The sequence below is a fragment of the Tilletiaria anomala genome, assembly GCF_000711695.1.
Source record: "Tilletiaria anomala UBC 951 chromosome Unknown K437scaffold_1, whole genome shotgun sequence".
Taxonomy (NCBI): Eukaryota; Fungi; Basidiomycota; class Exobasidiomycetes; order Georgefischeriales; family Tilletiariaceae; genus Tilletiaria; species Tilletiaria anomala.
Window position 1 is genome coordinate 297,905 of NW_013547021.1, and position 16,145 is coordinate 314,049.

Sequence of the window (16,145 nt, forward strand, 5' to 3'; positions counted from 1 at the left end):
CATGCCTCGAACCTTCAAAGCGAAGGACGTTACCGAGCAGCATCGACCACCAATCAGTGGTTGACTACATGCTTAAGGAGAAGTAGCGGCCAGCGATGAAGAGGCATGCGAGACGGGAGCCGTGAAAGCGGCGACGGTGGCGGGTGGGGAGAGGTCAGTAGGCTGGTAGCAAGCGATCAAGCGAGAAAGTGCACGGATGGTACAAATGGTGGGGCGGACGGTGTGACTGGTGCGCGGGTGGCTCGTCTAACGCTTCTTGCCTTCCCGCAAGCGCAAACGGGAATATGGTTGACGGGCTGGAGGAGGTTAAGATGCTGTGGGTGGAGCATTTTTCTTGATCGGGGGCGATGAGTTGACTCGCTGACCACCGTTTAGGGACATGGCGTCCTATGTGCAAGGACGCATGTGCGCAGGGTGTGAAGGTTGGGAACGCCTACGACACGGACATGAGGTTTGGCCCAGCGTAACGAAGCTGCTCGACGCTATTTCCTTGTGAACCCCGCGTTCGTCCGGGTGGAGTATGCACTATCGTTAGAAGCGATGGCACACATCCAGCCCGGATAGAACGCGGGAAGGCAGAGGCGGAGACTGACGACTTTCGACGCTAAAGTGGGGTAGAACCTCTGCTCTCTCGGTTGGTGGGGTGTACGAACGACGATGGAGCGGCCTGTTGGAGGCAGGCTGCAAGTCGTCCGTTCATACGATCGATCCAATCGGCCGTCTGTCTGTTCTTCCGCTCCGCCCATTGGATGGGAGCGGAGCGAATGAGCGACACAGGTGCGGAGTATGATCGGAGGGAGGATGGGTGTTGCGCACGCGGGGCTCGCCGAGGCAGTCGGCGCGCCGTGCGTGGTGAAAGCGCAAGCAAAAAAAAAGTGAGAGAGTGTCCGGGCTCGGCGTTCAAAAGAGGGGTGTAATCGAGAACAAAACACATCGTGACTCGGTAAGAGAGGTGTTTGTTGAACAGTGTCTGTCTTGAAGTTGAACCGTTGACCAGGGGCGGAAAAGCGAGAGGAGTGTGCAGATATGGTGTCGAGTGCGATCGGAACGCCAGGATGCCGTGTGGCAAGGCGTTTTGGTCAGATGCACTGAAATCCGTACTCCCTCGTCCGGCCCTCCGGTCTCGGACCGCAAGAGGGCTCTGTAAAGGAGAGCGCTCTCACGATCGCAAAGAGAGATAGAGAGTGGTGAGTGGCATCGGAATGCGATGTCCTGAATCCGACTGCTCGAGAGACGGGAGGAAAGGCAAAGAAGAAAAGAGATTGAGAGACGGAATGGATGAGTGCCAAGGCGAACAAAACACAAAAAGAAACACGCGCGTTCATACTGACAGATTCGACTGTGAAGAAAGACAAAAGACCCGAGACGGGCCGCGTCAATTGAATGACACGGACATCGTGTCCTTTTCGAATCCTTCTTCATCGTCTTCGTCTTCATCGGTATGTGCATCCGCATCCTTGCTGATGTTGTCGTTATTGAACAGAGTGTCGTGCTGACCGTCGCCGTCGTCGTCGTCGTCATCATCACCGTGTAGGTTGACGATGAGGTCGAGCATCGCCAGGCTCGCCTCGCCGCGTTTGACATGGATAGTGCGGAAGTGACGCTGGCAATCGTGCTTGCGCGCAAAGTCCTTGCGGCAGCCGGTGAGCGGGCAGAGGTAGGGCTTGTCGCGCACCGTGTCGTGCGTCGCCATGTGCGTCTTGAGGTTGAACGCGCGATCAAACTGCTTGTGGCACACCTCGCACGCGAAGCGCTTCTTCGCGCTGCCGCCGCGTCCGACGCCGCGTTTGGCGTAAGGTCCGCGGCGACCAGCCGTTGTCGTCGAGGATGCGCTCTTCCTTTTGGGTGGAGCGGCTGCAGACGTGCCGGTCGTCGCTGCTGCAGCTGCCATTACGCTTGCGGCCGCGATAGTGACGGGACGCGGAGGCTGTGGGTGATGCAGCTGCGATGGCGGGCGCAGGCTGGTGGCGTACGGTGAGATGCCGACGGACGAGTCGAGTGACGATGTGGTGGTGGACGCGGCAGACGAGGCGGTAGACTTTTGATTAACGACTGGGCGCCGGGCGACGACGGCCTCGTCGCTGTCGCTGCTCGAAGCGCTGTCGCTGTTGAACGAGCTAACGCTCGTGTTGCTTTGACTCCAGAGCCGACGCTTCTTCTCTTCTTGTGCTTCGAGGAAAATGCGCGTGGGTACCATCTGACCGGTGACAGAATAGAGCTTGCCGACAAAGTCATCAACCAGCTCGGGCGCGTGGCCGTCGACGATCATCTGGAAGACGGTGCGGCAGCCGTTGACCATCATCACGTCGTTAGCTGGGTTGCTGCCGGGCATGACGTTGTGCTCCGTGCCAGCGCTTGTGCCGAGTGAGAATGTGTCAAGCGACGGTAGGCCGACAGGCGAATGGTACGACGCGCCTGTCCATGGCGGTGTGGTCAGCGAGCTGTCCGACGAGCCGATCGACGAGCGACGAACTTCGTAGTCGCTGGATGCAGCACCGAGAGAAGTCGAGCGCGGGCCAAAGAGTGCACCAGGTCCCAGCTGGTGGGAAGTAAAGAAGTCGACCGTGTCCGGAGGCGAGGAGTCGCTTGATGGCGAGATCATGGCCAATGGCGAGGCGACGATGGCTTGCTCAAAAAAAGCGGCAGTGGCGGATGCCTTGCCATCCGCTGTGGCCGTCGGAGGGGTGACCTGGATCGTGTGACCAGCAAAGTATGCCTGGGCTTGCGTGAAAAAGTCGGCCATATGGTCTGTACAGTCGGCTTGGCCCAAAACGGGAGCGTCGCCCTTGGCGGTGGCGTCGCCGATGATGCCACCAGATAGGAGAGACTGATGAAAGTACTTGGTCCAGTCGGAGTCGTCACTTTGCTGCCCCTTGCCGTTCGCAGCGGATACTAGGGTCCTATCGGGGTCTGTCTCAGGGATATCGTGATCGTCTGGCGTCGTAGCCACAGGGGAGAGGACATCTGGCGACATCTCCCTCAACTCGGGTGAAAAGTCACGAGCAGATGCGGGGGACCGAGGGGACGAATGGGCCTGTGGCGAATGGAGAAAGGCGCTGAAGTGGTCTGGGCCGTCGCCTTGAGCTTGACGAGCACCAGCAGCGCTGGCGACGCTAGCAGACGGTCCATAGATACTGCCACTGATCATTCTGAGCGTGGAAGACGAGTCGGGTGGCAGAGGGTGCTGTTGCTGCTTGGTTGCTGCCGTCGTCTGCTCGTCACCTCCAATACTGAATGGGATGAAAGGGGCAGACGGGGTCGGGGTAGCGATGGTGGTGGTGGTAGCGGGAGAGGCAGAAGCAGGGTTGCTGAAGCGGCCCGCGAGCCGGTGCGACTGTCCGTCACCGAGCAGCTGAGTGTCCTCGCGGTGATTAGCAAGGATATGACTCATACGCTCTTTGGCCTTTGTGCAATGTGCTTGCCTAAGACGCTGTCTGCCTAGAGAGCCTAGCCCTTTTGTTTCTTTTGGGAGGGGGATGACGAGGGGCACCAAGAAGAGAGAGGAGAAGAGTAGGAAGCGTGGAGGGGTCGATAGAAATCATGAGCGGGTGAGGGACGCACACGAGCACGCGCGAGAGAACCGGGCGATGGTTGGTGCTGTTGTTGGTGCTGCTGCCGTTGCTGTTGCTGTTGCTATTGCTGTTTGGCAGAGTGAAAAAGCGAGATGGGATTGCGGCAAGAGCTTAAACGCAAGAGTCACCCAGTGCTGTTCCCGATACCAAATCGCCAGTTCAGCGTTCCAGTGAGGGGAAGGGGGCGCGCGCACATCGGGCTTATCCCACCGCACTGCCCCGTGGCTCCTTCCCGCATCCACGTGTGTGTACAACCGACATTTGCCACTGCGCAGTCGAATATTTCTCGAGCACCTGGGTGGGGTTCGAGCGAGTCATACATTTGGGTTGCTGCGCATTCGCATGCGACACTGCTCTTGAGCGGCTCTTCGGATGTAAGCAGCATATTTGTCTTCCTCCAGAACCCCAGCCACCAGCCAGGCCCACGGGAACGGAGCTGTGGGCACTCACTCCTCTCTCTGTCTTCCTCTCGGCGCTGCGCCAAGGCACACCCCGAGCCGTCCTGCCTGTCTTTCTCATCTCTTGCTCCGGTTCATCGAGCCCTGAACTTTGGCTGTCGTGCAGCTCAAAGCATGGTGAACCTAATAACGAATATCCACCGCCCCAATTCCTGCCATCCACTAAATACCAACAACAGGGCACAGGCTGTCTGCACAAGGAACAGCAGGCGCCGACCGAGAGCAAGACGCCTGATTCATCTGATATGTGAAGGCATCCATTTCTCCCCGCCATGCAGCCAGAGAGGCTCTGAGAACACGCGTGCTTCCTGCTCGCGGATCCCCTCAACTAATCACAGAATCACCTTCCAGCCCGCCCGTCGTCGCCAACTCTGATGGTGACAGTGGCGCGCTGGCCACACTGCGGGGGCAACGTTGATTTACACGAGAAAGACGTACGCGAACCAGCTAGTTCTTTCGAGCATGTCTGCAGCACACCTGAGCTCGAAGCACATGAACGCAGGATTGAGAAATCACATTTGAAGGCTGAGACGTTGCAATGATACGCACATGCGGGCAGATAGAGTTTCAGCGATCCATTGCTGCTATCTAGCATGTAGTACGGAGTCATGAAAGTAATGAGGAATATGACTATGGATGGATAATAATAATGATGATGATGATCGCGGTAACGAGTAGAGGACGATGGCAATGATGAGCCCCGGGAACGACCCGTCTCGTTTTCCTGTGGACGACATGAGTGTGCCCCCCTCGGGCGATGTAGTAATTACAGCCGCGCCTGCAATGCCCGCTAGGTATGATTCTTGCGCATCGTGTTAATAGGAGCAGGAGAAGAGAACGGTAACAGATTCCTAGGTGTGCTCACGTAGCATAGCGTGGGGTGTAGGATGATCGGATTTGCTATATCGTGATGAAGCAATCGAGAGAATCAAATACTAAAAAGTCGAGGTGGCAAACCGAGATGACAAGACTCGGGTATAATTGGCAAAGAACCTGTTGGGGATTGAATGATTGACAGGCGGTGATGACCATTGCAGTTTTGGCTGAATGGCCTAAGGTGGTCGAACCGCAGTCGACGCATTGCTGACCCGAGGCAGCTGGTATCAAATGTCGAATCGATTGTCCACAAGGTTCGCGGCACTGCAAACGTGCAAACGGAAGAATGTTCAAACCAGGGAGTATAATAATATCAGGTAGCGAGAAGAGGAGTTGGCCGCTTGATCACTTGAGATCGCAGATCATCGTCCGCCGCTTGCGCGCATTGACTGTATGGCCGGCCTTCTTCATGTGCGCCTGCGTCCGCTCGGCATGCCAGTCGCAGAGACGTCGACCATTGATGACATAAAAGTCATCCAGTGGCTGCAGTGAGCAAAGAAAAAGGTAGAGGGAAGATAAATTGCATCAGAAACCAAGGTGGTGAAAGTCTCTCGGCGGTCCAACCTACCTCTTGGCAAAATTCACCCTTGTCGGCTTCTGACATCCCCACGAATTGGCATGTCAGGCAATGGGTGTGGTATCGCTCGCCGCCTTCGGTTTGCTTGCAAAGCCCTTCGATGCCTTCCCCGCATCCTTCGCAGAGCGTGCCGTTGCGCAGATGATAGTGCTCACAACAGTACGGACTGTTCTCATACACATAGAACGTCCCGTCCTCGAACTTCATGTCGCAGTGGAAGCACGTAAAGCAGGCGCGGTGGAAGATGCCGCGCAGCGCCCCGTCGGACGACTTGACCGCATTTGACTCAACCGGCTCGCCACATTTGCGGCATCGAGGCAGATAGCGTCTGGCGTAGTCCCTCGCGCAGAAGAACTGGCCGTCGCGCTCGACGAACGGCGTCTTGGACGAAGACAATGAGCAGCTGCAGATGCAGCAACGGCGTTTGGACTTGCTGCAGCTCCACTCTCTTCCCCCCTTGGGGCCGATATCTGCGTTGCTCTTCTTGAACGTCGCTGGGCGAGAGAGCTCAGGCGTCGGCGTAGTGTGACTACGAGAAGACTTAACAGGGTGCGACTCTAATTGCAAATTGCTCGCTTGCTTTGCATGGCTGACGAGATCAGGCTCTGTCCCTCTGCGCGCTGGCATGGGAGAAGTAGGGCCCTCCAAGTCACGCATGAGCGTTTCGATCCCGGCAATGTCGACGTCAGACTTCTTGCGCGGGCTTAAATGCTTGCGCGAGCTGTCAACATTAGCAGATCCGGTGATATCCTCGTCATCATGTGAAGCGCCCTCCTGGCTCAGCCGGCGCTCCATGATAGGGGATACGGTTCGCCCGGGCGTCTTTCTGCTGCTCTTGGATGCCGGCGAATCATGCGCGCCTTGGCCAAAGTGCTCATAGCTTGAGCTCGGGGTCATAACCGAGCTCTGACCACCAGATGTGTCAAATGAGCCGGCACGCGCACGCTTCGAATTCCCGGTTTGATTCACGGCCCCAAGTAGCGACGATTGCGCACTGGACACAGATGATGCACTCGATGACTCCTGCCGCTGTAGCTCAGCTGCACGGGACCCTTTCGCCCTTTCCTTTTGCCTCTGGCGCTCCCAATCTTTCGATTTCGCAGAGGCTGGTACCTCATCTTTTAGAACCTGACGAGATTTTGCACTTGCAGCATCCTCGAAGAGCATTGCTGCGATGATGACATCTGCCGTGGCGCCTGCACCGCCACGTTTTTTGGCCTCACGTTGCGCCGCAATCTGCTTTTTGCGCTCTTCGCGGATGCGCACTTCCTCGTCCCTCTGAGCTGCGGCTTCGTCGAATGACTTTGTCGTCGGTGGCGCAGACTTTGGCATATTCCGGTAGGGATCATTATCGAGCAAGTTGGACAGAAAAGCCGGCGAGTTCGGACCCTTGTTCTTACCCGCAAATACTGAATCATAGCGGTCGAGGAACGGACTTTTCGCTTCGCTGTCCATGCTGTGAGCAGTTTGTGGGACATTCCGGATGTCGACGAACCCAGGCCGCCGGATCTTGAGAGAAAGTGGATTGAGTGAGGAGGCCTTTTGTGAGCCTGAATAAACGGACGATGAACAGCTCATGGCACTGTTGCTGCGTTCGACGATAGAAGCGCAATGATGCGTCCCGAGATCTTCGAAGCTGATTTGAAGTCCACAGTCGGCGCATTTGGCTTTCGGAAGATCTTCCGCTTCCACGTACATGGTTGCTCGAGATACTGATCGCCGCGCTTGCGCTGCTGGTCCAGGGCTTGCATTGCCCTCCAGCTGTGGATTCTGCCCGGGTTTGTACGTATCGCGATGATATTGGTGATCTGTGACGGTGTACTGCGTATACCGTGCGGTGTCTGCTTCGTTTGCGGCACGAGAAGCATGTCCGTCACGGACGTGTTGCTGATAAGTTTCGTCAACAAGCTGGCAATACTCGCTCACTCGTGAGCTAGCTTTTGCGGACGCGGGTGCTGACAAAGCCAAAGGCACAGCCGCTGACCCTTTTGAATCCTGCACAACATAGCGGGACCAATCCGCCTGCTGTTGCTGTTGCTGGTGACGTGCCGCTTCTCGCTCACGGGCCTGCCGCTCGTACTGCTGGCGCTTCATTTCCTCCTCACAAAGCTGCTGCTGCTGTAATTGCTGTCGCCGCTGCACTTCCTGTTGTTGTTGCACCAGCCGGAAGTCTTCTTCCGTCCTTCGCCTCCTTTCATTCTCTTTGTATTGGTTTTGCTCCGCCAATCTGCGCCGCTCTGCCTCTTCCACTTCTCGGCGCTGCTGCCAGTTCCATTCCTGGCGCCGACGCTCATCCTCCTCGGCTTCTCTTTGCTTTTGCAAGCGATACTCCTCGATCTTGCGCTGCTGTTCCGCGAATTTGCGCGCACCAAAGCCTGCCATGTTACATGCTGCATCTTGTCCAGCCCCACCTCCGGCACCCACAGGTGCGTCGTCAAGATAAGGTGTCGAGTAGGGCGATGTGTTGCTATCTTGGAAGTAAGATGATTGGGAGGCTCCTTCTGCAGTCAACGAGTAGCCATTCTGCGCTCCAGCCTTGCTGTAAAAGCTAGAGTAACCTTGCTGCTGGCTATACCCTTGCGTCTGCTCTGGGTAGTATTGCCCTCTTGCGGGTTTCTGCTGGCTGTACAAGTGATCTTGCTTTCCTCCTGAGCTTGTATTTTGTGTGTAGCCACCTCTTTGTCCCCCACCATATCGATCATAACTTTGATACGCGGCTATTGAGCCGCTTTCGTGGCCATACATCGTGGTTGTGAGCGTCCTTGCCTGTTTGAAATCATCCAATGTGCGATTGTTAGCCCTGACTTATGGCCAAGGGTTTGTACGATGCCGACTTACGCAGAAACATGCAAGCGACTTGCAACTGAAGTGTCGACTACTGCGTACGTGGCGCGAAGCGTATGTTAAGATACGCGTTGCAAGCCAAGCTGCGGTGACCTCGATGGAGAATGGGTCGATTAGTAGTTGAAGCTTTAGGTGGAGGAAGCAGAACTTGCAACTTGCAAGGCGTGCTGGCGTATTTCTCTGAAGGGACGGGGCAAATTCGAGCGTGTTGTGACCTTGATGACTTGATCCTAGGCCTGTGAGGTCGAATCAAATTTACGGGCACCGTTGACAGAATTGCGACAGTCGCATATCGTACGAAAGAGCCGGATTAGGTGGGTAGCTAGCTCAAATGCAAGCAAAGCAGAACACGGCACCGCCGATGCTGCGCGCGTACGGGCAACGTGACCGACCGTACGTCAACTTGTAACGACCGATGATGGTGACAGGTGAAGCGGTGACGATGGGGTGTAATTAGGGATGAATGATGACGAGCGCCGAGCTCGCTAGCACACGAACGCGGCCCATCGATACGACGTACGTGCAATCAACGATCCTTGTTGGGAGTTGGGATCGCAGTTGCAAGAATGCGGTTTGCCAAGCGCGGTGTGGAAGATGTGCTCCGTGTCGATGATGTCCCGCACGGGTGCCTGGGGCCTAGGCGAAGCTTGGAGGATAAATAGAGGCCACGATTTCGGCGAGGATGATCTGCCCGGTAGTCTGAGGTGCAGGTGCAGCGTGATTTTGTGTTCGATGCAAAATACTCAATGGATGGGTGTTTGGTATGCGTGCAGTGTGTCCGTGTGGGGGTACTTCGGGGTGCATGCCGTGCTGTGCCGTGCTGTGCCGTGGAATGTGGAGCAATGCGAAATGCATTAGTGCGGGGGAATTGGGTTTTATGCTTTACTGAATGGTACCCCATGTCTAGGATGCGTATTTACCGAGCGGCCTCAATAGCCAGGATGACAGGCTGGCAGGTGCGAGACAATGATGTGGCGATACGTCCCCACTTCACATGTTCACACTTCACAGGATGGAAGGCGTGGATATACGAAGTGTACAGCATTGATGCAGAACGACCACCCCCTGTCCTCATCAACACTCGAAAGGCATCGAGACTCTCGGCTTTCGCCACATTCGCGCGCGCGTTTCTGTTTTGCTATGGCGCCTAGCACACATTTCAGATCCAAATATCTCATATCATCTCAGAGAGGCACTGGTGTGTTGTATTCAGTGTTGCCGCTTGTCTGTCAACAGCCAGTATGCAATATTGCCGTCATAATGGCGCGAGAGCGGTAGGCCGGTCACTGACTGCCACTTCCAGGCTCTCTTGCCCTTTCCCTCGTCAGTTGTCAGGGCCACTGCCACTTGCGAGGCCGTGGCTTGCTTCTGCGTGTTTCTGATCTCCCGTCTCTCTGTGAAAAGACTGTTGCCAGCTTCTTTTTTCTTAGCTTTGCAGCATCCCCAGTGACTTCCCGACTCCTGTCAGTTTGCTCTGCGGGTCACGCATTGCGTTGGCTTCATGGATTTGCATATGGCCCGGTCGGGCCCTGCCAACAGGGAAGCTGCTCTTTTCGTTTTCATCGCTGCGGTCTTCTCCGTATTGCGGCGCTGTGCACTGGCCACCATGCCCCATGCAGGCCCTACGCTAAATGGTCTGAAATCTCGGTTCTACCTAAAATTATTCCTGGGCCGACGCATCTTTGTGTACATAGGTTGCCAACAATGAACAAAGGCCCGAAGCTGCAAAGTGGTAGTGCATAAAATGTAATACGTTTTAAGATTTAGGGCTCGCTCGCATGTTCCAGAGCAATGTGAGCTTTCTCACCAAGCCGCACGTATCTTCTTTTTCGGGGAAGAAAGGTCAATACTCAATCATTGTCCGACGCCTCAATGCAGAGCTGTGGGAATGCGGCGAACTGCTCGTCTGCGCTTGCCTTTCCACTCAACTCTTCAACTACTGTGCGCAGGATGCGGGGGCAAACGGCAGACTCCGTCTCCCAGCTCATGCTTCCATGGAATCATCCTCTCATGCGCGTGTCTGACTTCTCACATGCTTGAGCGTTTCATATTGCTTGATCCGGCCCATCGCTTCTCGTCATCGTCGTTTATCGAGCATCTCTCCTTCACCCTCACCCTTGTCAAAGCGTTTAAAAGTCTGCTTGACTCGAGTGTTAAGGCTCTTCGCATCAGGCGCCATGTTCTGCACCCTGCTCGGTGCTGGGCTGATTTGGATCATTGTACTCCCCTTGCACCGTGTGCGGGAGGAAGCCGGCGATACCCGAGCGTAATCTTCGAATACCCCCATTAGTCGTCAAAGTGTCAGCCGCAATGTTGAGCAACGAGGAGACGGATGTTCGATTGGGCGGCAGGCTGCGCCATGGCACGGAAATTGAATCATTTACGGAAATTCATATGCGTACGAGCTCTTGCAGATTCTTGCCCTTTCTTGCCTCCCGTAGTTGTCGAATGCCTCCGCGTGTCAATTTCAAGCAAGCATTGGAGGTACTTGGTGCCTGGTATCGCTTAGTGGTCGGTGAATGGGACCCGCAAGGCGCAAGCGTGCGCTAGTTCCCGCAAGTTCACATGGGGCATGTGTAGAATGCTAGAATTGGCGCCAGGGACAAGGACTTCCAGATGGTAGGTATATACGAGCACTATGTGTGTGGTCACTATGTACTCACTGCTCACCGCTCACTTCATACTCGCTATTTACTACTACACACTGTACTGTTGCACTCCAGACCTATTGGCCCCGTATCTATGCCCGTGTAAGCAGCCACATGGAGGTGGAGTGCAATCAGAATCGCAATAGCAGATGTGCGGGGGGATTTGCCCAGCACGGTCGCAACAGTCCGCAGCTCTTCTCGGACCTTTGTGAGATGTGCCCGCCTCTTTTTCGGGTTGCAGGAGTCGCAACATTCAACCAAAGGGCCCAAATCCATTACAATACGACGATCCAGCAAATACTGACCGCCATGACTCGGTCTGACCATCTGGCATCTAAAAGCCTGAAACAAGTTGACCATGTGACCAGCCACTTCGGCAGGTTTCAACTCAGAGACGCTGCCATACTGACTGTTGTAACGCTGACCTGGTGAAAGCTGGCAACCTCCCAAAAGAAGGCTCGGGCTGACCTCCTTATCAATTGCTGATTGCTGGGCCTTTAATTTCGATTCAGAATAGTTCAGACCCCAGTCCCCGGGCAGCCAGGTCAGCCGTGAGAGCATACATATACATACGAGCAAAGAAACTGACAGCAAGCTCCTAATGGAGACACTGAGCGGATGTACCCCGCATCTTGTAGGCCTGTACTTGGCTTCCGGGCCTTGGGCTTTATGGGAAAGGCTCGTGACTCGGGATGCCACTTTGTCTTCACATAAGGGTCTCATCTCCGCTGCGGCCGCTGAAGATTTGAGTAACTGAGCGCCGAGGACGCATTACATAGTGCGTTGACGACAGTCCGGCGACTGGACTACTATCTCAAATCTGAATATTGAATGCTGAACGGGTTCAGTCTCGCAGAATTGTACACGTTGATCCCTGATACCACGGCCGCCGGAAATTGTTCATGAGCAGCAGAGAGCCATACGCCGCATCTCGCCGCCTGATATTCAGGTTGCACAAGGCTCAATGATATCTATCAGTATAATGAACCCATACGGGAAAAGGAAATGGGCCATGGTGTGAGGAGAAATACATATGAGAGATAGATGTTAAATGACAGCCGGGTGATGATGGGATCTGATGTGGTGATGGTGGAAGTGGCGTTGATGCTGGCAATCTCATCAGTGACTGACTTGTTTTTTCCCCTTTATGGCGCCGTTCTCTCCGCCGAGCGGCTCCAATAGAATTGCAGCAGTCAAGCACAGCATAGCAGTAGTTGCACGCAAGTCATGGATAGAAACGTTAGTGAAGTGGCAGGGTGGTGGTCCCAATCTATCACAGCTGTTGGTGTAAAGCAGAGACTTTGGTGCCTTCTCTCCTCCGATTGTGCGATTCGCATGCCCCTGCTAGGAAGAGGTGCGCGCATTGACAACCAATGCCAGTCCACCAAAATCCCTACATGGTGGAACAAGCTCTTTCTAATGACTCTCCAAAGGCAAATATCCAAGAGCAAGGCGCATGTATCTCTCGTGTGGACCCTCACGCTTGGGCTGCGACCTCAGGTGCAGTACCTGGTGCTGGTGCAGCACGTCGTGTGAATTTGATGCGCGCGCCATCTTGCGGCTGTGGACAGGAAGGTGGGGCAAAAAGAATGGAAGTAGCTGCTTCAGTTCTGCTCCTGGTGCGTGTCGGGAAAATCTTACTCTCTGAAGCACACTCACGAAAATAGTCGCGATGACCTTCACCTTCTCGCTGAAGTCGGTGACTTCATGCTCCCAGTTCATGCGCACAGACGCGGTACCGAGCACAGCAGCAAGGTGCAGCTGTGCATAATTATGCCCAATGCAGTTGTGCGGACCAGAGCCAAAGACAAGGTAGTTCTTCGGGTTCTTCTCCGCCGGGCTCTCTGGACCCTCCAGCCAGCGCTCCGGTTTGAGTTGCTCTGGATCCGGATAGGCGGTCGGGTCATGCAGGCTGTTCCAGAAGGACGGGATGACCATCGTGCCCTTGGGCGCGGTGTAGTTCTTGTCGATCGGGAACGCCTTGTGGGTGAGGTAGGGAACCATGATCACCGGCGGTTTGAGGCGCAAGCTCTCCTTGACCACCATGCGCGTGTACGGCATCGCGTCGAGCATGTCGAGCGTGAGCGGCGCGTAGATGTCGTCTCCACGCACGCGGTACTGCTCTTCGCGCACCTTGCGGAGGATGTCGGGCCGATCCGCAACGTGCTGGAAGAGGTACGTGAGGCCACTGGACATTGCATCTTGGGAGGCGAAAAGGAAGCTGAGGATGACCATTGCGATCTCCCTGTCCGAGAAGTCGCGCACCAGCACCCTCCGCGTCTCGGCCTCCAGATCGGCATTCTCCTTCTGTTCCCGTGCGTCAAGCATAGCCTTGACCCAGGCGTCTGTCAAGCACATCACCTCTCCGCCCTCGGCCATGCGCTTCTTGCTCTCGCGAGCCGTGTGCTCGAACCATCTCATCGTCGTCTTGCGCGCCTTGATAGCATTGTACACCTTGGTCCCGGGCAAGGCAAATGGGAAGTTGACGAGCTCAAGGGCGACAGTGATGAGCCAGTAGTTATCCGAGATCTGCTTGGCACCTTCGGGGGAGATGTAGTTGCCGCAGAACACGCGCAAAGAGGTCTCCATGTTCAGGTCGCGAAATTGCATCATATATGGCTGCGGATTGGGGTTTGGGTCATCCATCCACTCTTGGAAATACCGTTTGTAGATATCCTCCTGAATAGGCAGGTAGATGCTTAAAGCCTTGCGTGTAAAGAGGGTGTTGAGACCCTTACGGTAATCGACGTGTACTTTGCCATTGAGGAAGACCCTGAAAGAATATTTGTGATTGAGCCGTCAGCCACATACCTCAACTGTGCAGCGCCACCAGTCGTCGACATACCAGTTGTCAGGGCACAAAACCTTCTTGGCCGATGCGACGAGGCATGGCTCGGCATAGGTCGGGCTATTGAGGATCTTTCGGGTGTGCTCGTTCGATGAAGCGACAACGATGAATCTGTTGGAAGCCAGAAATCGTGCAGTCAGGAAAATCACGCAAGAAGCAGGTCCACACCGCGAGGTGCTTCCGATAAGCCATTCAGTATAGACGCACATATTGAAGACAGAAGCCACGCTGAGTGGACCAGAGTTCCAGCCCTTCATATAGTTTTCGAGGGTGGGGTGAAGAGAGTCCATGAATTGGCCAATCACGGGAATGGTCCATGTCGGTCCAGGTAAATGAGCCTTCTTAGATCGGTAGTTGGCTTGTTCCAGTATGAGGATGGTGGCAACGATGCTGAGCACCGTGAATGCGATCATAGTCCAGCTTGAGCCTTTGAGGGAAGGCAGGCGAAGGTAATCCACGAGGGCGAAGATTTTGTGCATGTCATCTTCGAGTGCCGTGGCTGAGGGCTGGTAGAGCCCGAGCGGTTTGGAAATGAAAGAAGGTAGAGCGCCCGAGGCGGACTGCCTCAACGATTGCAAGGAGGACATCTCTCAACGTTCTGTGCTCAGCTCGGATGGCCAGTGCCTAAGCTAAGTTGGGTTGGCGGTGGGGTCGCAGCTGACGGTGCGCTCTGCGCCACGTTCTACTGCAACAACGGTTGCGTGTGGCAGCCGCAGCAAGCAAGATGTAGTAAGCGTGTGCAAGGAAAGGCGTGTAGCAGGAAAGGCGTGTCGCAGGAAAGGCAAAAGACAAAGTCGAGGTATCGGCAGCGACATCCGCAATGAATGTTGCAAAAGAAGAGTGATCAGCCCGGTCAATCTGGAACTGCAATCTGAGCTGACTTGTGCGCTGTGTGGTTTTTGGAAGATTTGATTTTGTCTGAGCGCCTCATCAATTTTTCTGCCACCTGTCAAGTCCGCACCACATGTACGGGGCCGGCTCGAGCGCGCAGATGACTACATACGTAAAAGACATCGCAATAGACTCAGAACTCCCCGATTTGCCCTCAGTCTGTCGCCTATCTGCGCCGTATTTTCTTTTACCTGATTCCTGGGGAAACAATGAATAAATGGCCACTACCACTCGCAGTGCTACCTGACGCCAGGCCGAAACCTGTCCTAAGATCTGCCCTGTTGAGTGATGAGCGTACATATCTTACTCCATGTTATTATGTGGGATGAAAGCCAGCTCCACGCCTGATGGGTGACGAGAAGACCATCAGGCTGCATCAGGCATCACTTTGGGCTCTCTAGTGTACATACATGAGGATAGCTGTCTGTCAGAAGACATTTGGCGCAAACGCCAAATGGTTAGGCAGACGAGACCTCCCGCTTCCCAAACTCACCAAGTCTCGCTTGTATCCGATCTCGGTGGAATTTCGGGTTCATGCTCAGATTCCCCCGCAAGTCACGCGCTTTTTGTTGCCCAACAAGAGGATCTGGACTAGCTTGCCAGCTGCGTTCGCTTCCTCTGCCCATCTGCCTCCAAGCGTGTGCCACATCAACCACCAGCGCTCGTGGGATTTGCTTTTATTCCAGACGCCCGAGTACACCTGACGCTTGACAGGCGAGAGCAGTGCGAACTGCGAGTGATGAGGCCGCACATACTGACACAGTCATCTCTCACCGCTAGCCGCTGGCGCCAATTGAGCTTGATAGGCAAGCGATCGCGCGCCGGAAGTCATCCTGAGTGTTATAGTCTTGCGATCGGCGAGGCTGTCTGTTCCAACGCTGTGCTGCCCGACAGAGAGAAGGCTATCCAGAACGCCTGCGATGACAAGTGAGCCGAAGGATTTTGGCGGACAGGTGACAAGCGCGACAGTTTGCGTATTGCACACCGTGGAATGGAAACCCCGCCACTGCGTCGACGGTGTGATCCCACGGCGCGCGACGGTCCCTGCATTGTCCAAGCCATCCACTTCGACCGGCATTACGGTTGACGTGCCATGAGCATCTTGACTCCTCATGTTTGCGCACCAGCGACAGGCTGGTGCTGTTGATGCTGCCCTCGCCGATGGCGTGAGGGGAAGACGATGCTGTACTTTATGCAACTCCGCTGCGGATTGGCTGGGGAGATGCGAGTCACAAAGCTTCCCTCGTGCTTGACGTTGCTGTGGAGGAGGACGCTATGAGTACTCGGCGTAAGCTACAATCAGAGGTAACCACCCTCTTCCTCGTCGTTGTTGAGATCACCTGCAGCACACCAACAGGTAATGTGACCCTAACATCATCAACGACGGCAGCATGGCCACAGGCTACTGGCTATGGTCCTGTTTCAACCCCC

The 16,145-nt window shown here is 55.2% G+C and overlaps 4 protein-coding genes across 4 annotated transcripts; 1 reads left to right on the top strand and 3 right to left on the bottom strand.

The window, feature by feature from the left end:
• Positions 1–1,375: 1,375 nt before the first annotated feature.
• K437DRAFT_260517 (uncharacterized protein) lies at positions 1,376–3,391 on the bottom strand (the record flags this gene model as incomplete). Its single annotated transcript, XM_013390993.1, has 1 exon — positions 1,376–3,391. One exon carries the CDS (start codon positions 3,389–3,391, stop codon positions 1,376–1,378), a length of 2,016 nt encoding a protein of 671 aa, XP_013246447.1.
• Positions 3,392–5,076: 1,685 nt separating this feature from the next.
• On the bottom strand, positions 5,077–8,686 carry K437DRAFT_3038 (uncharacterized protein). The gene is made up of 3 exons (XM_013390907.1): positions 8,322–8,686; positions 5,475–8,249; positions 5,077–5,389 (listed from the first exon to the last, which is right to left on the bottom strand). The coding sequence occupies exons 2-3, from the start codon at positions 8,226–8,228 to the stop codon at positions 5,252–5,254; spliced, it is 2,892 nt and encodes a 963-aa protein (XP_013246361.1). The 5' UTR covers positions 8,229–8,249; positions 8,322–8,686; the 3' UTR covers positions 5,077–5,251.
• Positions 8,687–10,176: 1,490 nt separating this feature from the next.
• On the top strand, positions 10,177–11,846 carry K437DRAFT_292233 (uncharacterized protein). The gene is made up of 6 exons (XM_013390994.1): positions 10,177–10,562; positions 10,618–10,868; positions 10,908–10,946; positions 11,051–11,292; positions 11,488–11,519; positions 11,614–11,846. Exons 1-6 carry the CDS (start codon positions 10,505–10,507, stop codon positions 11,730–11,732), a joined length of 741 nt encoding a protein of 246 aa, XP_013246448.1. The 5' UTR covers positions 10,177–10,504; the 3' UTR covers positions 11,733–11,846.
• A 123-nt stretch (positions 11,847–11,969) lies between these two features.
• On the bottom strand, positions 11,970–14,627 carry K437DRAFT_252959 (putative ERG5-C-22 sterol desaturase). The gene is made up of 4 exons (XM_013390995.1): positions 14,031–14,627; positions 13,821–13,934; positions 12,635–13,748; positions 11,970–12,536 (listed from the first exon to the last, which is right to left on the bottom strand). The coding sequence occupies exons 1-4, from the start codon at positions 14,408–14,410 to the stop codon at positions 12,453–12,455; spliced, it is 1,692 nt and encodes a 563-aa protein (XP_013246449.1). The 5' UTR covers positions 14,411–14,627; the 3' UTR covers positions 11,970–12,452.
• Positions 14,628–16,145: the final 1,518 nt, after the last annotated feature.